The following is a 26,503-nucleotide window of genomic DNA, read 5'->3' as shown; positions in this document are numbered from 1 at the left end:
TGTGTGTACTTGTGTGTGTTCAGAACTCAAGTACACACAGGCACACAAGTACAGTCTTGGCAACTTTGACTTCTTTGTCTTTTACTAACATTAAACACTGCTAAGCATTGGATTTGACCGATTTGACCGATTGTGCCTCTATCGTCATGTGGCTGCTTCCCCCCTTTCACCCTCAATCAATACGTTGTATTTTGAGTAAGTGGTAATTCTGCGAAGCACAATACAACTTGAATCCAGGCCCGAAATAGCAAACTATTTTTATTCAGACTTACGTCCTTCTTTGAAGGCCTCCCAACCACCCACCCCCCGACAGCCCTTGTGACAGCTCATTGACACTTGGTGGTAAATGTTTCTGAGTGACCCCCGCCCACCTGCCCCCCACCGTCATCAATCCAGTGGCCCCCAGCAGGTGGAAAAAGCACTGACATCTCACCCACAAAGATGGGACTGGCTTATTTGGGCATGTGTCTGGTATAAAGAATAGGACTGTTGGCATTGTAAGTTATGTTTAGCCCATTCAGTGACTGGCCTGTCAGTTGACACGCTCTATCACACCAGGAGCAGCACAAACCTAGGCACAGATAAATAGTGAAAATCTCCAACAAAAACTTAGCATAGCACAGAGCTGTTGACATAATCCACGGGTCAGTGTGGGAAATCTGTGTGGGGCAGGACAAATTAAACACTGCACTGCTGAAACACTTGCAGCAAAAACAACTATACTTTCATATCTTTATTTTAATAAAAAGAAACATTTCTTAGATTAAAATAAATTAAATAAAAATAACAAAAATAAAATATCCTATTTATCTTACAGGCTTCTTTGAACCGACACCTGTCTTAAGTATATTAATAGTTACATCAGGGAGGATGTGGAGATAAACCAATAAGAAAAAAAAAGACATTCAGTATTACACCTTACATAAGGAAACTTTACGTGCATGTAAAGAAAAATAAAACACTATCATGAGGGAGACACTGTACAGAAGAAAGGGTAACAAAATCAATGTGAAACCTTAAAAATAGGTCGCTGTATACAACATTTAATAGAAGACATGAGTCTGAGAGCAGAATGAAAAAACTGTCCCAAGGATTAATAAGCATCCAAGGCGGCTCTAAATGGGACAGTGAAACTCTGCTATCTCACAACATCTTTACATCAGCCAATACATGAAATGAAACAAATAATCTTATTTCCACTGAGGCAGCTGGGTAAGCAGGCCAGATTTGTTACGCAAGAGCTTTATAAAAACACCTAATATCAGGATAAAAAAGAAAACACTTTCACAAAGTTTCTATTGGAGCCAGACAGATCACTCCAATTTTTTTCCCCCACCATCAGTGACTGATGAAATTTTGTTAAAGGACAATTTCTATGCATGCTTAACATGCTTATAGACATGGTAAGAGAAACAGCTACTGTAGAGAGGGACGGCTAACTGATACTTAGTCTGAGCATACGCAGAGTTGGGCCTTTAAAGAATGAGTGTGCTCAACGGAAAACAAGAAAATCATTCATTATTCAAAAGTGAAAGGCATTTCATCTCACATTTGGCAAGACATAGTTCACTTAACAGACCATTAGCAACAACACAGTGATTCATAGATTCAGTGCCACTGTTAAGTCATACTGGTACATTTCCTTATGAAACATGTTTACATACAGCCAGGCCCACATAATGAATGTGAAAATATGATAAAGTGAAAGGAAGACTGTGACCTCATGAACATAATAGGGAGATTAAAGCGGTGTCAGGGCAAAGCAAACATCAGTGTAAAGAAAAACAAACTCAGGCAAAAAAGGTGTGCAAATAGTGTAACAAAGAACTTTGTGCAAAATGTGTAACTGGCAACCAACAATACCTTTGCAGGGTCATTAAGAAAATACAATAAAAATGAAAAAAAAAAAAAAAAAAAAAAACTGAACACTGTAGTTGCTTTTTCAACCATTAAGAAATTATTTATGTGTTGCATGACAACCATTTAAAAACAGACAGGGCATAGCCTCTTTTCACAAACATTCTTGACATGAAGATACAAGGGGCTTTAAAATAGTTTATGATACTTGGCAAGTAGCAGTGAGCATTGTACCTACTATTTGGAGGCACCATCCTGTCTCTGGGGCAGGCAGTGAAGGGGGCTGATGAGCCTAGAAAAGATGGCAGTGAGCCAAGACATGGCTGAAATAATAAACCAGCACAACATGCCTTGAACCTTGTGTCCGCTTACACCCTGTGCTTGTGCATGTGCGTGTATATGTATGTGTGCGTATTATCTGCATATGGCGCTTTATATGTGCATCTGTGCATGGGGTGACAAATTACAGAGGATCAATTTCACTCTGATGTTTCTCGATAATAACGTAAACCCCATCGAAGAAAAAAGATACTAGATTTACGCCCTGCGTGTATGTGCTGTGTTTTGAATTTCTCCAGCGTTGATGCTTCTGTGTGGTCGTCCTGTCACAAGCTATGACTTCCTTGTTATATAACTCTGCATTTGGCTTTGCCTTTGGGGGGACGGCCTTGTAGCCAGAGCCTCCTCTGGCCTGCGTCATGTGAGCACAGTGACTAAAACCAGCAATAGTGAATGCCCACACTTGTGAGTGTCTCAGTGAGTGAGTGACGCTTGCAAGTGGGCCTGACATGAAGGAGCGTGTTTTCTGTGCTAGAATGCATTTGCGCAAGTCAGCGGCTGCTCTGTGTTGGGTGTCTGTGCTCATTTGAATGTGTCGAGTGTGAACGTGTAAGAGGTACAATACAACAAACCTCACCGTGCTCAGTGTCACGTAGTGATACAGTATTTCAAAAGCTAGTGCCTATGCCAGGAATCCATGACCTTGGTCACAGGGCGATGCTGTTGGTCCTGTGCTCTGGAAAACATAACAGTGAGTTCGAGGGGTCCTCGCAGTCCTCGCGCGGCGCGGTGTCTGCTGCTGCCAGTGGATTCCTGCTAATGACCAAGTTCAAGATGTCTCCCGCTTCAATGATGAGGGGTACAGTCAGACAGCAGTCCAAGTCTCTGGTCCTTGCACGGTTCACCTGGAAGATTACAATCAATCAATTCACTTTAATTCATTTTCAGAGCATAGCGAATTGGATAAAGCACTGATGTGTCATGCCAAGGTATTTTTTGTCCCAAGTGATGACCTTTGCTCACATAAAAAATACCTGTAGAATGCGGTCATAGGATTTCAATCCTGCCTGGTCGGCTGGGCCGTCCGGGCGGATCATATTGACATAAACACCTTTCTCCAGGAGTCCATCAGATACGCTGAAACCAAAGTCACGGCTCTCAAGGTCCTTTCTTATGGTAACCTGTGAACACAGAAGGCCCCTTAGTGTTAGTGTTAAGTTTATAGCTCAATAAACACACACAAAAATCTTTACTTTGCCTTTCAAGATTTCAGATACTTATTTGCCTTGCGCATCGACTGTATAGCATTTCTTACTTAACAGCTTAGTCATTTGTAGACTAGGAAAGGGACATAGACAATCATAACTCAGTGCAATAAATAGCACCATAGCACCATGAAGAACAGCGCAAAAAGAGGAACAAAGCCAGTGCTGTTTCCTTTAATTTCTGTGGACAGGCTGTTAAAATGCATACAAAACAGAAGCTGCTCAACGGCCACACGCCTCAATTAATTCTTCCATGTTCAGCAGGTTTACCCGTAACCAACAACAGATCTGAGGTGGAAAAAGACGAGCCAAGATAATGCTCAAAGATACCGAGTGAGAAATGTCAACACAAAATATTTTTTATTTCCACATTACAGAGACCAAAAGATAGTGTTTCCAAGGTTGTGGCCAATTGAACTGCAGGGTCACAACACAATTATGTAACTTGCAGCCCAAGCCAAATGTGACCTGCATAGAGGAGTGTGACGCCACACGGACGTCTCAGGTGGTAGATCGGCACAGTCTGGGGCCGTTGGCATGCGGTGAGAAGATGGTAATCAACACACACCAGCAGCTGGTGAAGTGAGGTTATATAATAAGTGCACTTAAGTGTTTTTGTTTGTTTTTTTCTTTGTCATAAACACCCTGCAAGTCCTGACTGGCATGGTTTCCACTGGGTCTAGTTACACTGTACCACATAGTGTGCCAAGTAAGGGAAGCACTGAGATACAAACTTCTGTGGATGAAATAGCCAGATTCCCTAAGGACACTGTTGTTTACGCCGTGTTCAGCAGGCCATGAGACTGCAGTTTAACAACCGAGATCTTTTACACCTAAATGTCTGAGTTATTGTGGTTATTTTTTATTTTGTGATGCAGCCTGCCTGCCACATTTCTGAGCATGCTCCTTAATCAAACTACCTTGTGCAATTCCAGGGCAGTAGGGGACAAAATATCTGAGGGGTACCCCTTTCCCCTGCGTGGTATGACCCCGGCTCCAAGAGTGTTGTTCAGGTTGCCTTTGGTCTTTGGCTCGTCATGGATCCCCTCCCTCTTAATGGGGCTAATTCTAGTTTGGAGCGAGTCCTCATGGGTCTTGGTCTCCTCAAGGTACAAACTAAGAGTGCTGCCTGTCATGGATGCCTGAAAGAGGACAAAACAAAGGGACTGTTAAAACGTAGCCGCCGTTAAAAACATATTCATACATGGAGCCCGATTAGAGGCCAGGGCCCTGTGCAAATGTCTTCCTCGATCAGTTTGGCAGCAGGTGCCTGGCCTGTCTTGTCAGATTTAATAACAGATTACACACTCTGGCGATTATCATAATGCTTCATCTGGCATGGTCATTTAGGCCGACACCGGTCTATGAATACATGAGTAGGACAAAGCAGATGGGAGGAAAGGGAGTGGGAGGGGCGGGGTGGGGTGGGAAGGGATGACATGCGGCCTACCTCCAGCTCCCTGAGAATCTCTGATTGGCCACAGGTCTCGAGGTCCTGCAGGGCCTGGGACCAGAAGCTGTCTTCCTGGTTCAGGGTGCCATGGCAACGAGGGGGGCTGATGAATCTATGACAACGCAGGAACCAGAACATGAGAGCTGTCTTGAAGGCTGGCGCTGCCTACAAGGAAGCGTGGGTAATGCAGTTTTTGGGCTGCACGATGGAGAGTCCCTTTGAAAATGTCTCAGGACCACAATGAGGCGTTAATATAATTTCTCTCATTTGTGGCAGCTCAAACGCTGAGTAGTCCGCTAGATTAGATAAAGCCTTTATGGCGGTTTACGAAAGTAATGAAAGTAATGTCACCCCAAAAAAAGCAGGAACTGAAATCAAGTGACATGAAAGTTCAGAAAAAAAGGTCAAGAGTGAAGTGACAGACACGGCTGTGTTATCCTCGGGCCCTTAAGGTGCTTTTTTTTTTTTTTTTTTTGAGGAAAAGTTTTGGTGTGGACAAGGAGCGACAGAGAAAAAGATGTATTTATGTGAGACACCAAACAGCTCGTGGGCAGTTAGTAAAGCAGGTGAGAGAGAGAATACCTGAGAAAGAGAAAAAAAAGGACAGATTGGAAAAGCACAAAACATGGAAGCATGAGACACAAAATAAGAAGAAAAGAAATCCAATTTTGCAGTTTGTTCTTTCAATAAACTCAAATGGAGGAAAACAACATTAAAGCTACATCAGATACATAGAATATGGAGCAAATGAGGGATAAGTTGGTCTCTATTGTGAAACCAAAAAAAAAGAGGAATTAAAAACACTTAAAGCTGTACTGACACAAAGAGGATGTTGATACGCAGGAAACTGAACTTAAGAGGCCAATAGACGATCAGGCCCGTGCACTCACCCAGGTATTTTGTCCCACTCATCCTCAGTGAATCTCCCATCGTAGAGGGTTGTGTGGTGGGCGAGGGCTGTGGAGCTGGAACCGGGGTGGCTCCGGTGTTTTGTGCGTCTCCACTCATTCGGATTGAGAATTAAATCAGCTGCTTTGTGAAGATATGTGCCTGAACACAGAGAAATCCCATTTATCTCACCGGATGCGAGGAAGAAAATAGACTTTAGACTGCCAAGTTCTCCTTCAGTCCCCCAAGCCATTTCGGTCTTAATCCACTCAACATAAGACACTGTGCGATACTCACATGACAAAATACTTCTAACTTCCCCACTTCTCTTGTTTTCAAGTGCAACTCACTTGTGCAGCACTTATGAGCTTCTGTAAACCTCCCTATTCATGTTTATTTTTTCCGGTTGCAATACACATACCTGTTCAAGGTAAACCAGCATTTTAGCATTAGAGTTTAGTGTTAAAATGTTTCTTCTTAGAATAAGTAAAACAATCTGCCAGAAGGAAGAGATGTTAACAGTTTTTTCTAATGCTGATCAACTTGCTTCCAGCATTTTTTATATTTCAGCATATTTATATTTGTTAAGATGTTTTTCTTGGCAGATTTTTTTTTCAGCTTTTAATTTCAAATATGAAACTAAATGTCATATTAATCTCTTTTTTGCAGTATACTGGTGAAATACAATAGCATGTTGTGTGTTATGTTACATGTTAGTACTGTGTGTCATGTAGGTATAGTATGATATAGTATGGTATATGGTATGGCATGCCTGTGTTAGCACATGTGTTTTTGTACTATTTGTTATTGGATTGCACTTGTGTTATGCATCTTATGTCACTTGTTTTGCCCTCTTATGTCTTAGGCCAACGTTTCGCACTGGGAAACCATTTTCCCCTGGGAACAATAAAAGTTTCTGCTACTGCTGCTGCTTGTGAACCTCACCTTGGCTGCCGTAGCCGCCGTCGAACCCGGAGCCATCCCAGGAGCTCATGGCAGAGTCTATACTGGGCACAGTGGCAGAGTAGACCTCTGAGTGTTTACTGGTTTTTTGAGAGTCGGTCAGTTCGTCTTCTGTGTCACTTAGAAACCCGGCCTGCTCTGAGGGCTGACGGCCATCACACTCTGGGGAAAAAAACACCGAGTCAAGTCAGCATTAAGAAACACATGCACTTCCTGTGTAAACCATAAACAAGCAGTCATTTTCAAACTGCAAAAACGGAACATAGTGTTACTTCATCGAACTATGAAACCAAGAGAGGGCCAACGTACGGTCAGCTTGTTTCTTGATTTTTAGGGTGACAGACTCCCCGGCCATCTGCAGGAGATGAATGGCCTCACTCAGTGGCTTTCCTTTTAGGCTGACCCCGTTGATGGCAAGGACCCGATCCCCTATATGGATGGCCCCAGTCCTGCAGGGGTAGGAGAGCAGAGGAGACAGAGATACCAGACTATGCCAGACAGTACCGGTGTGGCCTCAGCTGTTGCTCGGGCCAGGAGAACTGTCAGGCTGCCAGTGTGCTGACAGAAACAGGAACAAAGACGCTTCTTGTTTTAGAAAAGAAGGGGACAAAAAGACGAGACAGCCATTGTTTACTGCCATGTTTAACAAGACAGAGTTTTTGAAGTTTCCAAAGAGGGTCAAAAGAGACTCCACTGGCCTGGGACTAATTTAAGTGTCACCATCTTCTCAAATGATTACGATGACCCGCAGCCTGTCATTTGTGACTTGTGAGTCCTGTCCCCTCACCTCTCTGCCAGGCCTTTCTTAGTGAGGCCGGAGATGACGATGGGGTCAAAGGGCTCCTCGGTGCCTGAGATGGTAATGCCCAGTGGTCCATTATATCTCTTCAGCTCAACTGTGTAGATAATAGAGCCTGACATTTCCAACTCATCTACATGGGGAAACAGCACATACCAACAGACACAAAAGACAAAAGACAAAATGAACACAAAGAGACAGACACGTACACACAGACAGACAAAATTATATAAGAAATAATTATCCCTGTGAAGATATAACGGTATCTAGGTCAAATATTATGGTCTAGAACAACTGTTGGGCCACTTCTTTGCAGCTCATCATAAACATACATAAAGGTATGCGCCAGTGGACCAGTATAGTAACCATAAAACTCAAGAAGCAATACACCCTTGATTCTGATGTCACACTCATGGCACTTGGCACTGCTTTTATAGAAAATGCAGCCTTGAAAATCATGTTGAGTAGGGAAACTGAGGTAGGGAATGTTGGGTTTTTTGAGAGTAAATGTACCAATGTTGTCCTCATCCTTCTGGATGCGGAGTTTGACCATGTCCTCGGCCTGCTGTAGGACGTGCATGGCATCCTCCATGGTGCAGTTCTCCAGACGTACACTGTCGATGGCCAGCAGCCTGTCTCCAGGCTCCAGTGTGCCTGTTCTATCAGATACAACAGCAAAAGGATCATAACTATTAACCAGGGATGTGGAGCTGCTCCTGACTCATACAGTAGGAATCCTATTAGCATAGTGTCTCACAGGGATCCTTGGGGGTGACCGTAACCTCACCCTCAACCTAATCAACACTGAGCCCTTTTGAAATGTAGCTGCTCTGCCCTACTGATCCAGTTTTGATAGCTCAATCCAATTAGGATTGTATTACACAGTGGGTTTCCAAAACAATTTTATATTGTTCCTGAATAATCCCACATAGGCCTAGAAAACCTAGTTCACCCTGAACTGTTTACTCAGAAGTCATGTCTGCCTAGTGTGACCCACAGAGGAACAGAGAAGTATGTTGCAGGTCACATTCTGTCGAAATCACTAAAACCAGGATGATTCATCCATCTGAATCCACTGAAACATCCCATTATCTGTGATTTAGATATTTGAAAAATGTTGGACATGATTTGCTATCATCAGAGCTGGAGCAATACAATCTGCAAATGAGAGATTAGTGCTCACTCATTAAAAATAACTATACTGATAGCTTGCACATGACGATGGGACATACCTGTGTGCTATGCTTCCTTTTTTGATGTCGGAGATGATGAGGGGTTTGCCAGGTTTCTTACTTGCTGATGAAATAAATGAAACCTTGAAGCATTAGTATTATTGCCATAAAACCGTTATATAATGATAAAACTGTGGTAACTATGTGGAAATGTGAACAGTGAAAGATGTGCAAAAAAAAAAGTGGTTTGGCACCACTGCCTACAAATGATTATTACAAATTACAAAATTATATTTGATCATAGCCATCTTGTTTCATAGTGTTATTCAGAGCTAATTAGAGCATAAGAAATGGTAATGATGAATGCTGGTAGGAAGCCAGGATTATTCACTGGAGGTAATAAGGTATTTGCCCTCGTGGTGTTGCAATCTGTAGTTATTTGGATCACAGAGCAATGATCCAAAAAAAGAGATTTACTATAGGTGGGCCTGTGAGCTAAAAGTGAGCAACACTGCCCCCTGCTGGATGTCTCTGCTAACTCACCACTGATGGTGATGCCCAGCTCCACTCCTCTCCTCTTGGGCAGCTTAACATGGAAGGTGCCGCTGCTGGGAATCACAGACTCTAGTTGAGAACGAAAATACAGATAAATGTAAGCAGGATTAAATAGCTAATCCATCACTATAGCTACACTAAACTGCAGAATCAGGAATGTATAGGAAAGTTGTTTTTTTCCCAGCAGTTCAAGTTTTTGACATAAAACTCCCACTCTGCCATTTCCCAAGGGAGAGGGCAGTGTTTTTGCCTTTTGTTCCTGATCACATCCTTGGGCAACAAGCAATGTGCGATACCTGCAACATCAAACTCTAGCTCCAGTGTGACCTTATTGGCCAGAGCGGCATCTCTCAGCAGCTGATGGGCTTCCTCCAGAGTCCCGTCCTCCGTCGGGATCCCATTAATGGACAACAGTCTGTCCCCAACCTGCAACAGGCCACACCTTCACAAGGAAACACACACACAGAATGTATTATTTTACAGGCTGGGAGAGTATAAACAATGCTGTGTTAAAGAGATAAATGATGTAAAAACAAAAGCACCTCACATGGTATATCAGGAGTTAGGAATGAGCCTGACAGCTAAAATTAATAGTATTAGTAATAATATTAATAAGCAGGATGTCCAGGAGTTTGCTCCCACCCTAACTATGATTGACCTGTTTCTTTTTGCACCTAACCAATGTGAGGTGAATGTATGGATGTGCGTATGAGTACTGATTAATGTCTCCTGGTGACTCTGCGATATTGCCATGGAATGCCTTTGTGAATATGCTGAAAATCAATTTCCCTGTGGGGTCAAATAAAAGTATCTATCTAATGTAAAAACATGCTATGCGCATCTAAAGCTGCAACTGCTCCTCATTAAACTTGATGAAAAGGGATCGTATTTGCACCACAACATCAGAGAGCAGCAAACATGTTTTTCCTTTGTCATGACTTTGACATGAGTGACACCGTGCCACTCAGTTTAACACAACATGTCACGTGGACTCACATGGATGATGGCCGCTAGGCTCAATGTAAACTCATAGAAAGTAACCTTAGTTGAACTTGAAAAAAAAAAAAAAAAAAAAAAAAAAATCACATCAACCCGGCAAACACACACATGTGCACGCACAAACATACACACACAGTCAGAGAGAGAATCACACATTCAATCAGACTCGTAATTGTGAGGGCAAACACGGAAGAACTGTCAAATAAGATTAAGTCACCAACCAGTGCTATTCATTAACCTTGTGTTGACGCTGAGAGACCAACACTACAACAGGATGCTGTACTTGAGACACTCCTGTCCAACTGCTGCTGCACTAATCATATTACAAGGCCCAAGGGACATGGCCCTCTGCTACCAGCACAGACACCATCATTAATCATGCAAGACAAGGGCAGATACCATACACTGGCTTGATTAGTGCTATGTGTTAATTGGACTGTATCATATCGCCTTGATCAATAAACACCAGCGCACAGGGGCCTTTTAAACACAAACCCAGCTCCGACGATTCATTGCCTTTACCAGTAACCTGATTTTGAGTAATAAATCTACTGCTGGAGAAGTAAGGAGCTCCAAACAATTAAAGTAACTCTGATTAATCACAAACACACTCAAAAATGATGCCAAAAAGATGCACATCTTTACATCTTCGACTGTGGTCTCCTTTACTAAAGAAATACAGCGTTACTGTGACCTGAGGTTGACTAATACAAACACTGCAACTCACTACTTTAGCAGACACTGGACAAATGTAGCTGTAATGTTCCTGTTTTCAGGTGATGTGGGACATCAGGCTAAAATTAGTTATTTTGTCATATGTGGTGGCACTCTCTTGTTACCAGGCTGAATGATTAGCACTGCATTTCAAGGTGACTCCATATATGATTTGTTTACTCGTTGAGCGTCTCAGCGCGTTACCTCTCAGCGGGGCTGTCAGGCTCAATAAAGCGGATGACTGGGGGAGCAGACAGGGTCTCTGTGGCAAAGACACCCCCCTGCAGCTGGACCCCGAAACCTGTGAGTGGATCCCCCCTCAGGACGACCTCACTTGTTTCCACATGAACAACCTGCCCCCCTGGGCCAACCGAACTGGACGCCAGAGATACTGAGAGAGGGGAGGGGGCAGGGCAGAGAGAGAGAGAGAGAGAGATAGTGGAAAAGTGGCAGATAAACAGTGCAAGAGATGGATTGTGGGAGAGAAAAAGAACCGAGAGGGTGAGGGGAGAAGACATGAAGCAGCAGAGACAGGATAGAGAAAGAGGGGAGAGAGAATGAGTCACTCATCAGTGTTTACGTCAGTCACGTTTAAGTCAGTGATCAGTCAGATCTGTCAACACACCGAGGGGCAGTGGCGATGAGGAGACAAGAGGAAGCAGAGGTGTATTTTCACAGCATGACAAACGTTTTTTAATGTGGTAAACAACTCAAATGAAAGAGGGTGGCTATCATACATGAGCTCTTGTGGTCCTTCTTCCTGTTCCTCCTCTTGCCAGTGGTGCTGCGGGGGCTGGTAGAGGGGATGGGGCAGGGCAGCGTGTTGCTACCCTGGCTGCTGAAGCCCGAGGTGGCTGTGGAGGAATGGGAAAAGCCGCCACTCACCAGAGCTGAGAGGGGGCATATCAAACGGCTGGTAAGAGCAAACCAAACACAAATGCAATGCCCCAAAACAAAGCATCACTTGACTTCTTTATGCACACCGAGTAGAAACATGCATATACGATAGCGTGCGCAGAACAGAAGAAAACCATTATCTGGTGCTGGAGAAAATGTCCTGGAAATAGATTTATCAAATGTGCTGAAGAAAAGGCTCCTACTATAGTGTGTGCAGCCAGCAGCAGTGCTGTCAGAAGTGATAACTTACATTTGCAGTGGTCCTGCTGGTTGTGTGGGTGGCTGGGGCTGCTCCATGTCTTGCCGTGGCTGGCATGTGGGGGATGGCAGTAGTTGCTGCTTTGGTCCCAATGATGATGGTTGCTCTTCTGCACTTTTACTGCAGCAATAAAGACACAAATGCATCCATTAAGTAAACCAGATCCACTCCCCTCTCATGCACTGTACTAAATTCTGCCCATGAAATTCTGCTTTCATTCCCGTGTCTAAATTTATCCCATACCACACATTGCCTGAGGGATAATTCGGAGAAAAGTAATTGATATTTAATGTTTTCTTCATGGTACACTAGATTAAATCCTGTGGTTTAATGTATTTTGATGAGCATCTGAAAATCAGTTAGACACATGTAACTGGATGCACTGAAAGGGAGCAAAAGAAGAAGAAGAGGGGGTCCAATAAACAGGATCTTACTTTTACTAGCAAGCTTCACAAAAGCAGAGTGCAAATTGGCGATCATTTTTATAATTTCGTTTTCGAGGGTGCCTGAAGGTGCTGAAATGCGGTGAGTAAGTCGGTGGCTGAGCATGGCTCTGTTGTCAGCGGGAATTGACGCCGGCTGTCCCTGGTGTGAGGAAGAGGCAAGATGACATGTGGCTTGACCTTGATTGCGCACAGCTGAGAGCTTGATTGCTGATGATGCAGGATGTCTGTGCCTGCATCTGATTGGCAGGACAGTGTGGTCTAAATGTGGAGATAAGAATCTGGCTGATAAGAGTGTAGCTTGGCTGTGCTTGGGTCCATACGTGCTTTTGGCCCTTTTGTTGACTTTGCAGCTTCTCACCGAATGAAGAGCAGGGTTATTAATATCGCCAGGCATCATGTCTTTCATGTCACAGCTTCAAAAACACAGATTAGATAGATTTAATGGAGAAACATAAACCATATAGTACATACCTGAGTAACATGTTTCCCTATATGGATTTTTGCAGCTAAATTTGTCACAGAATGTTGCATGTGACAGTAATCCTTGGTGCTTCATTAGCAGGGGCCTAATCTCTGACAACTAGCTCACATGGATGGGGGATTTTCAGGAAACATGGATGACGACAGTGCGGCCTGGGATGTTTGCCATATCCAGGGCACCTGGTTAAATCCATGCGTGTGTATAATCAGAATACATGCAGGAGAACCTCTGGCCCTTTTCTCTATCACACTCAATCAAACCTGTAAAGCTCTGGCTCCAGCGGCTTATGTTAAGCTCACCTAGGGGAAGCTCTCCAAGAAATGGTGTTTTCTATCTATACTGGTGCAAAGAAACATTAACTCCTAATCTCTTAGTGGCCATATCAGTCTTATTAAATCCTCAGAGGAGATTAGACAAATTGCATCTTATAATCATGCCTTATCCTGGAGAGGAGGGGGGGGGGCTGTGAAAATATCATCTTATCATAGCGTCATAGCATCTTATTCAAGGGATGAATCTTTATTGAATCCAATTTTGACAGACAAGATAAATGCCTGTAATTTTGCAGAGAAGTGCTGCCTGTGCCTTGCTTTAAATTCAGACGCAGCATGTGGATATGGGGAAAATATATTAAGAGCACAGGCTGCGATCCACTTCAAGTGTTCCACAGTTCTTCATTAGGCTGAATGCACAGTGAAAGGTATTCATTTGGATGTCGCCAGAATATTATCCTCTGTATTAAGAGATAAAATATACATATATATGAGAATAAAAAAAAAAAACAGCAGGGCAAATGAAGCTCTGCAGATTGTGCAAAAAAAAGAAAAAAAAAAAAAAAACGCTGATGAACAGGGGACAACACAACATCGAAGGAGACAGGGTTCAGCCATCCCAGATAAGATTAAACTATACTATATTTCCAAGTGTCATGTTCTATGACTCCTTCCATGCTCACATGTTAAGGAGCCCCTCCAGCTGCTGACCCAGAAATAAGTCTGCAAACCATGGCACGAACATGATCTCGGGCAGAGAAAATGTTTGTGTGTGGCTTGTTGGTATGCACAAGAGGCCGACTGTCTACCCAAGGGCAGAGGGATTGTAGCCTGCAGCACGCAAGCCCGCACACAAACTCGCACAAACACACACACACACAGGCTGATTCACAGCACATGGAAGAAGGCAGCTGGAAGGCAGTGAGGCTCTCTACAGCTGTAGGTAAAATAGCTAAGACCAATCACAATACATATGGCGGGGGGCAACATGCTGAAAACACGGCCTGTCCACATTCTTCACAATCTATACCGAAACCAGCTTCTTTGTTTTACCCCTTGGCCTCTGATTTTCCCCTAAACTTCGTCGTATGTAGCTTCAAAGTTAGAGCAAAAATCCATTTTGTGCAACAATGTGACATATTTTCTGTATCTGCTGGTTGCAATGTTTTAAGCTGCACTTCATCTGAGTGAAACCTTCAAACCTGCGAGTTTACAAACAGAAAATGTCTATTTGTTTGTACATCAATTTATACACATTTCCCTGTGATTCAGCAGGACATATGTAGTATCTTTGGAAACCTTGCGATCTCCACTAGAATTTATAATAAAGTTCTTTTGGACTGAACAAAGCCCGGCTGCGCAGCCTGCATTTGTAATAATGAAACCATGGGATCGGCAGATGGGCACTGGCAGAGTGTATGGGATTGCAGTGTATTTCTGGTGTGTGTGTGTCTAGTTCGTGCTTTTCTAGTCACTTTCTTTCTCCACAGTTATTTTCCTCCTCACTGCTCAATCCCCGTGTTTCTCTATTTCCTGTCACCTGCGGGACCGACCTGTTTCCTGCGGCCTGATGGGAAGTCTGCTCTGACTGGCAGGGAGAATCTCCAGTTTGACAATATCAGATGTACTGGCAAGTAGCTGTGTGGCCTCCATCAGGGAGCAATGCTCTGTGCTGGTCCCGTCTATAGACAGGAGGATGTCACCTATGTGCAATGCTCCACACCTGGGAGTGACAGGGAGACAATTTTTATTTTTTTTTAATGTGTTTTGTCAAGGAAAAAAAAAAGTGTCAGGGAAGTGTTTGTGATGCTGAAAACTGTACGAGGTGTGTTTCACCTTTCCACCACGCTCGCTGCCTTGATCTTGTCAATGATAATGACTTGTTTGCTCCTGTATATCGCCGTGGTGAGGCTGATCCCCAGGGTGGCTGAGGGACCTTTCACTATCTCCACCAGCAGAGGGCCCGAGGCTTGCTGCACTGCCTCTGAAACGGAACACAAACACACACGCACACACACACACACACACACACGCACACACGCACGCGCGCACGCACGCACACACGCACGCACGCACACACACACACACACACACAGATTAGACTTTGGAGGCATGAAGTAGATTTATCAGATGCACCTAACTGATATTTATTTCTGAACCAATGGAGGAAAAAAAAATATGATCTACTGCATGTGTGGGGATATTTTGATAAAATCTCAGACTAGCCAGAGGAAGACTTTACTGAATTTGATTTTCCACACAGACTGATCTGCACTGGTGTGTTTGCCCCTGGGTTTGATTCTTCCATTTTGCAACAATGCAGCATCAGAATAAAGGACAGATGAAACTATGACAGTGATTTATCTGTCAGGAAAGTCTGTAATATCACAGGGACTAGATTTTCCCTGTTTCCCAGTGTCAGTGTCATGGAGCCTACTCTCTCCATTCTTGTGTCATTTCAAGAGTCAATGTTGGTATGTATGTTGAGAGGAAGGTGCTCGTTCCTGTCACTCATCTGATCATCATTTATGTAAAGCTGGGAACTTGTGATGTTGGAGAAATGCTTGTTTACAGATTTTCTGTAGTGGGACTTAAATTCCCTGACCTGCCTGACCTTTTTGGAAGAAGGAGTGCACTCCCCCTTTAAAATGTCTTTGGGGAATAATGAATGAATAATGTAACAAATAATGTATGTAGAATAATGAATATGTATGTTTTGATTATGCCTCTTGGGAGGGCAAATTTAATTAATATACTGTCAAAGTACAGTCAAGTGTCATTTTGATCAAAATGGGAGGAGACTGATGCCACCTGGGTCAAAGTGGCACTAATTTCAGAGATCATCACTGATTGGCCACAGATAGCAGGTCACAGAGTATAAAAAAAAAAAAAAAAAAATTGAAGACAGCAAACGTTTTTCACTCTCCAGAAAAATGGAGAGCCCATGTTTTGTGTAAGGTGAAGGTTTTTTTTTTTCCCACTAATTATTTGAAGAGAACCTTAAGTGATAGACCTGATGAAACTGTTTATGTTTCTCCTTTTTGTGTGCATACATTTTTATTTTATCTGAGAAAAATCAATGCCTGCATGCCTCCATCCTTCCCACTCACACTACCAGCCATCCTCAAGTGGAACAGTCAGAATGAATTAACCACCGAAGAACCAAGACGGGGAAAAAAAAGTTCTGCAAAGAGAATGTGAAATGATATGTGGGCCAATCTGCTTCACTTAATATTCAGTTGTGACGGTGGAGGAGAGCTCGTGTTGGCTGATGACATATGAGGCATCCTGTCTGCTGAAATATTTAGCATCGCCAGGGCTTAGGGCATGGCAGGACAGCTCCGACACACCAATTAATATCTGTCTAGTGCTCATGCACAACCTCACTCTGCCGGGGTCAAATCAGAGAACGGCGCTCTTTTTAACACTGCAAAAAACCTCCATCTTAATGAGTCATTTAGTCACATTTTCAGTCTTAAAATGTTGATTTTCTTCCAATTGCAGATGGATGAGATAATCCCCCTTATCTCTGATGCAGTTTCAGTAATTTGCGTTATAATATGTAATATGTTAAAATAAGGCAGAATACAGAAGAACACACCCTTAGTATTAAGACAATGACACTTATTCAGAAAAAGCAGGTTGATTTCAGCTTTGAAAAGAAAAAGAAGATCTTAACACTGAATATGAGATGAAATGACTTGTTGAGATGGAGATTTTTTTTACAGTGAAAAAAAAAAACAATGATTGTCAGTGGAAGTTGTCCTGAGTGATATGAGACATGCATTTCACAATTTAACTTTATTGTGCTGGAGTGCAGTGAGTGGTTTGCAATAAATCATAAACATGAAGGAGTACTGGGAACACCTGCTCTTGCATATTTATTAAACTATATTACAATATTTTGACCCCTGGTCCTCATTAAATATCTGATATTGGCTACCTTGCTGAAACTTGATAATTTTCCCGATTTTTTTCATGACACCTTTCATGGTGCAACCTTCTGCCTACTCGGGCCCTCTGAGGAACTCACTATTAACAGAGATCACCACCATTACTCCATTACTCCTTTCAAAGCCAAACTGCACAAAGGCATTAAAGTCCAGTGGCATTTTGGGAGCCTCTTGCTTAAATTTGGGTTATCAGAGCAGGACATTAGGCAGACAGGCATCTTTTAAAAGCATAAGCCAATGAGAGGGATGTGATTGTTCAAAAATATTACGTTTTTATTGGTTGGAATTTTTGTTCACGTCTACTAGTCCACATGACATCATCACTGGGGGTGCATTGTTTTCCAGGATGGGATTCTGTTTAATAAAGGAATTTTTAAAAAAAAGAAATATATATATATATATATATATATATATATTATTTTGTGGCATTTATTGTTAAATAGGAATCTTCTGGAGAGGAAAATTAGCTGATAAGTTGAAGAAGTCTGTTTTAATTTAATATCGACTCTATAAACAAAATGAGGACCATGCGTGACAGTCGCATGCTTTGTGAGCCAGTATCAATCATCCACCCTTTCACTGTTGGTTGCCGCTCTGGGCCTGGGTGACTGCACTGGTGGCGTTTCCAGCACCAACACTCATTTCTATCCATGCAGCCAAACGGCCACATTATTTACCCTCAGAGCAACACTGCCCTACCATGCCTCAACATATTCTGTGTGTGTGTGTGCTCACCCATGACAGAGACGTCATACTCAATCAGGAACAGAGCTTCCTGGCCGCTTTGCATCAGCATGGTCAAAGCGTCAGCATGCTTCTCCCTGTTTAAAGGCACCCCGTCTATGCTCAATACACGGTCGCCGGCCTTCAGAGTGCCCTCTCTGGAGGAGCAGAGAAGGAGAGGGAGAGGAGGAGGAAGAGGAGGAGAAAACGGAGGAGGAAGAGGTGAGGTAGGACAGGAGCAGGAGACACCAGTCACAGTAAATCATTACACAGTTCCACATGAGTGTCCCCTCCCAGATGAGATGAAGGATAAACAAGATACATTCTTTGATGGTGAATATTGTTTGTGCCACCACTGTACAAGTGTTTTGGGGCACTGAATAATTTCACGGGGAAAAGTGCAACGCTGCATTAGCCTTGGGATGAGCGCCATCCTTTCCACATTTCCATATAGGTGCTGGAGCACACATTAACGTGAGAGAAATTCTGTGTTTCAATGTTATTTAGAAGCTTTTATTAACATGAATGAAATTCCATGTCGATAGCCGACAGCTGTTTTCACGGCATACGAGAATAAGGTGACTAGTGAATGAATTTTTAAACAGGCAATAATACACACACACACTTACAGTACACAGCATGGACACACGCAAGCACCAATACATACAGACTCAGACAGGCTAACACACTCATTCATGCATATTTAGTGACCAAACACGAGTGCAAGAACACAGGTATGAGCATGCACCGCCCCTCCTCCACACACCACCCATCTACACACACACACACACACACACACACACACACACACACACACACACACTCATCACATGCACTTCTTCACCTATCAGCAGGACCCCCAGGTCTAACGTAGGTAACCACCAGAGGGCGAGACCTGTGCCAGTCTTCATGAAAGCCTCCTGAAAAACAAAACAGAGGAATACCACATCAGTTTTATTATTTAATACAAAATGCAAAAAATGTGCAATCCAATATATTACAGCACAGCGTCACCTACCTCTCATAACAAAGCCAAAGCTGTTGCCCTCCTTGTGTAAGCACACTTCTATGGTCTTGGCTATGACACCTGAGGGGGTCTGGACTAAGAGTGGAAGAAAGAGTTGAAGCATTTTGTTTCAAAAATTCAATATAATACAATTTGAGGTGTCATCATCTGAGTTTTGAGTAACATATATTCAGTGTTCATAGCTGATGCTTTGCTCTAGCACTTCTTATTCAACTCAGTCAATGAATGAAGGAAATGAGAGCCTTTTTCGCAGAACCATGACAGAGCTTTTGCCACTGAAAAAGTGGAAATGGGGCAGTGCTTGTGCTCTCTATTAAAGGAACGGCAATTAAAGCATCATTAGGAAGATGCTGTGAGGGGGAGTCACAAAGATGATGATGATTACGTCAAGCAGCACAGTAAAGAGTTACAGGACAATTAGCTGAGGTTACAAAGGGATGAAATGATATATTATGCCTTGAAAGTCTGAAGTTAAGGTCAGCATTAAGACTGGGATGGAGGGAGCCATGATAGTTATGACTAAAACAGGAATCAAAATCAGGTCTCCATGTCTGGCGCCAGTCTGTGCCATCTGCAACCCCAACTAATCACCTTGTAAGGTAGCAACCTATTTTCTGCCTTTGTGCATTAGAAAATACATGTGTTTCAATGACAGTGCTTCCCCGGAGTGACAAAAACTGTCTACAGATAACCTGAATGTTTCTTGCACAAACACACAGGTGGTGTATCCATCCCGCAGAGCTCCACCTACCAAACGGAGGCAGCTCGTACTCCACCTCCAGCACAACTCGCTCCCCAATGTTCTTCAGCAGGCTGATAATCTCATCGTGGCGAAGCTTTGACAGGTTGATGCCATTCACAGACTTGATATAGTCTCCCACATTCAGCTGGTCGCTCCTGCAGAGAGCGACAGACGTTATGTCAGTCCAACGACCACGACCATCCAGTGGAGGCGCAAACCAGGAGCCGGAGAAGAACGCGGGCCTGTTTTGGTGTTTGTTCGTGTCTCCACTGTGTGAAACAGCCATCAAAACTGACGCAGGCTTACATATTATGTCTCAGGCCATTTTAGCATCAGAGTTTTATATTTATTTCAGTATCTTCTTCTAAATTCTCTGTGCACCAAAAAGGCCTTTTTAATATCTTCATCAAGTGTGAGACTCATCTGTTTTTAGTGAAACTATGTTCGAGTTTCTTTCTTTGATTACACTTTGACTGCTCCCTTTGACATTTTCTATTCTTTTATTGATTTTAATTTGTTTTTTTGTTCTGTTTTTTTCAATTTATCCTAAAGCATCTCACAAACATGTTAAGAGAGGTTCTTCTTCTACTTCTTGTTAATGCTGCTGTTGTTTTTGTTCCTCTTCTTGTCATTACTGCGATGAATTTTACACAGTGCAGCTGTTTTCTAAGTAATGTTGGTTTAATATTTGTGACAATCTTGTAGCTAGAATTTCCCATCCAAACTTTTTTCAAAAATGGCCATCGTGAGAATAAACTTAGCTGACTGCTGCACTAACAGAATGCTTGTGTCACACGTTATCATAACTCTATTTTGTTTTACAGCCAATGATACAGCAGTGAGATCAAGACAGAGCAGCACAGTCTGTTGTATTTGTTATTTTCTATCTATATCCCTCGAACAAGTCGCAAAATTAGCAAGCAGAAAATACTTGTGGTCTGTTTGTATGGTATGAAACATACAGAAATGGCTGTAGGATGGTGAGTGTGCTGGGGTGGGACTGCTGAGAGCCTCTCCTCTGCAGACACAGAGCGATGATTGTACATGGTGTCTCACATATGACATTCTGAGTCAACATGCTGCTCACTGGGAAGCTAATTAAATAGATGTGCTGCCCTGTTGGCCCTCTCACCTTTGGGCTACTGCCAATCATCGCTGACAGGGGACAGAGAGGCATCTTAACCAGCAAAGGCCTTGACGGACCTGTCTGTCATCCAGCCCAGTCTCATCACAGAATCTCACTGTCTGTCTCTCTGTCTGTCTGTGTGTCCTCCCACTCAGTCAATTAGCCAACGCTTCCTTATGCATTCAGTTGTAGGAAGGCGAGCTGCTTGCTGGAATTAGCACAGTGACTGTCAAGCAAAGGAATGTTTTGCCAAGGCATTTCAGAGGGGTGGTGTCATTGCAACAAATTGTGAATTTGCGTGCATGTGTGTGTGTGTGTGTGTGTGTGTGTGTGTGTGTGCTTGCGCCTGTCTGTGTGTACTGTGTGTGTATATTGAGAGAGGGGCTCGGATCACATGCTGCTTAGTCATCATGAAGCGTGAGCGTTCCACTACATTTTCCTTTCATGTGTTTGACGTTGGGGAAAATGAGATTAATTGAATCTTAATTAAACAATCTCCGATGAAAAAAAAGCTCGCAGAAAAGAGTTGTATTAAATAATTACCACCATACAATGAATTAAGCAGCAAATGATGAGAGCTGGTAGTTTTTCAGAACCGTATCTCCAGCTCATAAATGGGGAATTTACACACCCATATATAAATTTCAATTGCAGGACACATCCTTATTCATGCTGTTTCTTGAAAAAAAAAAGCCCTGTTGGGATATTAGTCCCAGAGTTAGCATCACCCAGTAAGAAGCTGATCTAATGTAACGCCTATGATCCTGAGGTTAGGCTGAGCTGGTGTAGCTAGACAACACTTGCGCGCGTGTGAGAGCAGAAATAACACATGCAGACAGCTTGGTGTGGTTGCCAGATTTTAACTGCATCAGCGAGCAGAGATCTCACCTGGCAGCGAGCCCACCTGGCCGTAGGTTTGACACTCTGGGCTTGCCGTCCTTGTCGGACCCTCCAGAGATGGTGAGGCCGAGGCTGCTGCCTTCCCTCTTCATCAGGTCCACGGTGGTCACTCCTCGGTACTCCTCTGCTGACACACACAGACACAGGCACAGATCCACAGTCAGCATTAGCATCTGCTTGACAGATTCAGCCGGTCTGAAAGGCAACAAAACACTTTCACTCCATTCGGCATATGTCTTCGTTTCAGATTTTCCCTAATATTCTGTCATTGTTTCATTCATGATTTCATTCTTGACTCTCACATGTTCTGTCTATCCCACACACACACACACACACACACATGTTTTTCTCACTTCTCTTCTCACTCTTTTCTTCATTCCTGTTAATCTCTCACTCTCATTTGATCTTTTTGATGGACTGGCGAGTGAGAGGATGGGGTCAGCTCTATAATAATACACTAAATTCTGATAATGGAAAGAAATTCAATGCATAAATTGAAAAAAGAGACTCACTGAAAAAAAAATGGCAGAATCATCAGTTCATAAAATGAAATTCAAATGTATTCCTGAAGTGAATGAAGTTCAAAATGAGATTGACCTGTAACTCTGATGGACAGCCGGCTGTGGTGCCATCACACGTGGACTGTACTCGGTCTCATTCTGTCTCACAGAGGGGCCCACATTGTGCTGTGCTTTTAAATCATGCTAGGTGAAGTCCACCAAGGGAGACTAGTGCAGTTTAGTACCAATGACAGGTATGCCACACAAGCAGTTTTTCATCTTATACAAGCATTTGTGAGATATTCAAAACGGTGCAGCATCAAGTAAAACATAGAAGACACACGGGTCCGCATGCACACACAAATGCATTTAATCAGTATCTCAGTCAAAGTCATTATGGCTATTCCTCTACATTAGAAGGACACTGATGAATTGGGCCCAGAAGCATGAATCAGACAACAGATAAAAAAAAAAAAACAGAAAAAAAAAACAAAGACGTAAAATGTGCTTTGATTATATTGTACCTGAGAGGCTGCGCCTCCGGGAGGAATGTGATTGGTCAGTTGCCCCAGAATCCTTTCCACCCTTTGAATACGGTCCTTCATCTGAGGAGACAGCAGGGACATACAGAGGCTGATTGAGGCGCTGTTAGGAAGCACTGTGACGGTATGTTAGGAATCTCTGCAGCAGAGGGCTAAATGAACAAGACCATCCCATTCCACATCATGACAGCTGCCACCACTTTAATGCTCTGAACTGCACCCCTGGTAATGTGGGCGTAACAGCACAAAGCCAACAGTCACATCCGTCAGGCATTAGCTAACAGAAAGAGAACAATCAGTCTGAACTCGGGAACCTGGAAGGTCACTCTGCTTTGTTTCCAAGACAACCCTGTAAGAGGGTCAAGAGTTTAAAATAGCTCCTCCAACGTCTGAGGCAGAGACCCTAGAAAACCATTAATTTAACACAAGACTACATTTGTGGCAAGCGTGATTTATGCAACTACTAAAGCATGGGAATGTTCCTGGAGGAACAGCATGTAGTTAATGGACTGTTTGGGCATGGAGAGAAAATTATCATTTTCGTGTCATTTACAGCAGCTGCTGCAAAAAAAACTAGGAAATGTTCAATCTGCTCTGCAGGGAAAATGTTTTCCCCCACAGTTGGAGCCATTTCTGACACAGCACTGAACTGGCCCTAGATTAACAGAGTCGCTGTCTGGCCATCTGAACCTGCATACAGCTACAAACACATGTCAGCAGTCATAGTGATGAAGAATCTGACTTGGCACTTCTGTAATCCTGCCTGCTAAGGATTACCTTTTCAACTGACCAGCACAGTGATTGAACATCATATTAAAAATGTAAAGAAGAGCTGTGCCCAGTCCTCTCTTTGAGAGGGGACTGAGAACGTCACTGCCTTATGCTCTAGGCATCAAATAAAAGTAATCAAAATCTGAAGTCTTTTCTGTTTGGGGATCTGGAACAAATCCTTTGATGCCACGCAGTAGATATATTGGTCATAATCTTGTTTTCTGCTAAATAAACATTTCCAACACCTTAGCTATACACTGCCTGTCCTTAAGGTCTCTAAGTGAATCCAAGGCAGGCGCTACTTGCATTTCAAGAATTCATAGTTGATACCCATCATCATTTAAGAAATAGCATCCCTGGATGTTTATGAAAGCCCAACATTTTATAATTTTGGATTGCAAAATATAACTTTGGAACTTTAACTCTGATATGGCTTCCTCTGCTAACTGTGCCGATGAGACAAGACTGAACTGGGGGGAAGTTAAATGCTCAGAGGGCATCAAACCCATTGCCTTGTCGCAGCCCACATCATGTTGCCACATCTGTCCGACTGAAGATGAGGACTCAAGACAACTGAGAGGCAAAGATGGTTTGTCAAAGTCTCTCTGATCTGAAACCTTTAGGCAGGTCCTAGATACAGAGAATAAAACTGAAAATTCCAACTTCCTCTGCACACAGCTGGGGGCCTCAGACCTGGACCACACCAAGTCTGTAAAGATAATTCAATCAAAAGTAATTGTACTTGCATATTTTGAAATGCAAGGATTTACAGAATATGCATATGCACACTATGGTAATCCACAACCTTTTATACACATCCTTGCACAAATATCCTGTTCAACAGCTTAGAGGCACAAACACACATATACACACACACACATACACACACAGTGGGTGACACATCAAAGACACATTAGGCTGGGCAAAAGCATCGTAATCACACAGCTTCCTGAGGGCCCTGACAGTCCAGCAGCTGTCATTGCAGTCAAAAGGCAACATTAGCTCTGGGTTACGCAGACCCAACGCACTGCACGTGACTGAGAACTACTGTACCATCAAGCCGTCCCCCAGCCATCCCCCTCCAGCTTAAAATAACCATCAGTGACCCTAATGGGGGGGAGCTGGGATCAGGATTGATCTGATTAATAAACATCCCCAAGAGTAGAAGAACTATTGTGAAAACACTGTCGGGCATGCTGTCTTTGACGAGGAAGTTTGGCTTGGCTCAAGGATGAAGTTTGTACAGCTGAACCGAATGTGCTGCACGTTAAAGAGCCCCTGAATCCCTGAACTGACTAAAATAAAAAAGAATCTAAGCACCTGCATATATATCTGGTGGGTCAATTAACCACTGGTTTAATTCAGGGCAGTGTATGCCATCTTTCTCATAACCAATCAGAATGTAGGTTAAATATGGGGGGCAGCACTGACAATGGCAATGAAATCATAATGCTATTTTCAGATGTAAAACTTTATTTATAAACTGGGTCCCAACAGACCCAGTTTACATTGCTATATCTGCCCCAATTACAAATGGCAGGATGGTATTCAGAGCTGGTGCTCAAGTCCAATGACATTTAAATCTCTTGCACTCTGCCACTGCCATAATGTACAGTATGTGTTGTAAGGCTTCTACTACAGTCTCTGAAATGTAAATAAAATAATAAAAAAAAAAAAAACTCACAAATTTGTATTTTTGACAAATCAACTACAAATGGCAACTGGACTGGACAGGAGAGGTGAAGGTAATACCTCAGTCCCAGTGGCTGCCCTTCAGGTTAACTGCACATTTGCTGCTCCATGTGCCGTTTAAAGCCACGGACCACCTCCTGGTTTGACTCATCTGCTACTACACACACGAAGAACCTCTTGACAGCGTGTGGTAAAAAGGAAAGAGTTGTGGTCTTACCGATACTGTTCTTCGTATCTCTCCTCAGACCACACAGCATGGCTGCAGTCTAAGTCAGTGCATCCACCTTGGGGAAGTAACCTTGCTGATCTTTTGTTCTGGGCAGTGAGGCAGAGGTTCCACCTGAGGAAAAAAAGTAGGTGCCCTGAGAGACCAGGTCTCACCCGCTTAGATAAAGCAGGAACCCCATCTTCGCTTCTTCCTTCTTCTGCCTGGACTCCTGCATTCTCTTGACCTCCGCTGACAGCAGATACCAGTGAAGTCTTCAGATCCAAAGGGCAAATTCTGACCCTGTTTTCTCCACAGTTTAAACTTAGTGACAAAGACAAATTGTTTGTTCACTGATATTTCCTGCTGCTCAAATGTATCACACTACCAAGCTCTCTTTTTGTTGGAGACACACTCTCTCTATAAGATCCGAGGTAGAAATAACCATGAAAAATGTCCTTTTCTTGCAGTCTTGCTGTGGTTCCATTTTTGAGGTATTCTTACTAGTCGCTTGTCCTTTTCTGGAGGATTAATCATCCCCCCCCCCCGTTCACACACTCACATGAGCTCACACACAAACCTTCTCTCTAATACACAGCTACAGTGAGTGTGGTTGAGGAAAATCTCTCTCCCTTTCCTCTCTCACTCTCTCTCTCTCTCTCTCTCTCTCTCTCTCTCTCTTTCTCTCTCTCCCTCTGCCAGAGGGGTGCAATGAGGCAGACACACACCCTGCACACACGACAAAGTCACTCCCCCCACCACACATACACATACTCACTCTTTCTCCACTTACCACTAAGCCAAACACTCTACACACGCGCGCGCACACACACACACACACACACACACACACACACACACACACACACACACACTGACATTAGAAACCTACTGCACAGCTGCACACTCCACACTAAACTCTCCACACAATTAACACCACCCCCGCATTCATTGTCATACTCAGCCCTTGCACAGTGCCAGGATACAAGCAGCAGGCACGTATTTCTCACATATAGACAGCCC

The 26,503-nt window shown here is 43.3% G+C and overlaps 1 protein-coding gene across 1 annotated transcript; it reads right to left on the bottom strand.

Annotated features, from left to right (window-relative positions):
- Positions 1 to 718: 718 nt before the first annotated feature.
- On the bottom strand, positions 719 to 25,547 carry LOC115361716 (glutamate receptor-interacting protein 2-like). The gene is made up of 24 exons (XM_030055300.1): positions 25,493 to 25,547; positions 22,795 to 22,875; positions 21,759 to 21,894; positions 19,754 to 19,899; positions 18,994 to 19,077; positions 18,820 to 18,895; positions 17,988 to 18,133; positions 15,136 to 15,283; positions 14,853 to 15,022; positions 12,092 to 12,220; positions 11,682 to 11,834; positions 11,149 to 11,335; positions 9,528 to 9,673; positions 9,220 to 9,300; positions 8,737 to 8,800; positions 8,018 to 8,163; positions 7,493 to 7,637; positions 7,015 to 7,154; positions 6,688 to 6,867; positions 5,745 to 5,904; positions 4,852 to 4,966; positions 4,322 to 4,543; positions 3,171 to 3,317; positions 719 to 3,041 (listed from the first exon to the last, which is right to left on the bottom strand). Exons 1-24 carry the CDS (start codon positions 25,530 to 25,532, stop codon positions 2,844 to 2,846), a joined length of 3,240 nt encoding a protein of 1,079 aa, XP_029911160.1. The 5' UTR covers positions 25,533 to 25,547; the 3' UTR covers positions 719 to 2,843.
- Positions 25,548 to 26,503: the final 956 nt, after the last annotated feature.

Source organism: Myripristis murdjan, chromosome 7 (genome assembly GCF_902150065.1).
Source record: "Myripristis murdjan chromosome 7, fMyrMur1.1, whole genome shotgun sequence".
In the NCBI taxonomy this organism is placed as follows: domain Eukaryota; kingdom Metazoa; phylum Chordata; class Actinopteri; order Holocentriformes; family Holocentridae; genus Myripristis; species Myripristis murdjan.
Note: the sequence above shows the minus strand (reverse complement) of the source record. Positions and strands in the feature narration are given on the sequence as shown.

Coding starts and splice junctions, on each gene's coding strand:
- LOC115361716 (XM_030055300.1), bottom strand. CDS start 25,532: ATGCTGTGTGGTCTGAGGAGAGATACGAAGAACAGTATCG. Junction 22,876..25,492: donor AGATACGAAGAACAGTATCG/GTAAGACCACAA, acceptor CTGTCTCCTCAG/ATGAAGGACCGTATTCAAAG. Junction 4,967..5,744: donor GAGTGGGACAAAATACCTGG/GTGAGTGCACGG, acceptor GCGTTGTCATAG/ATTCATCAGCCCCCCTCGTT.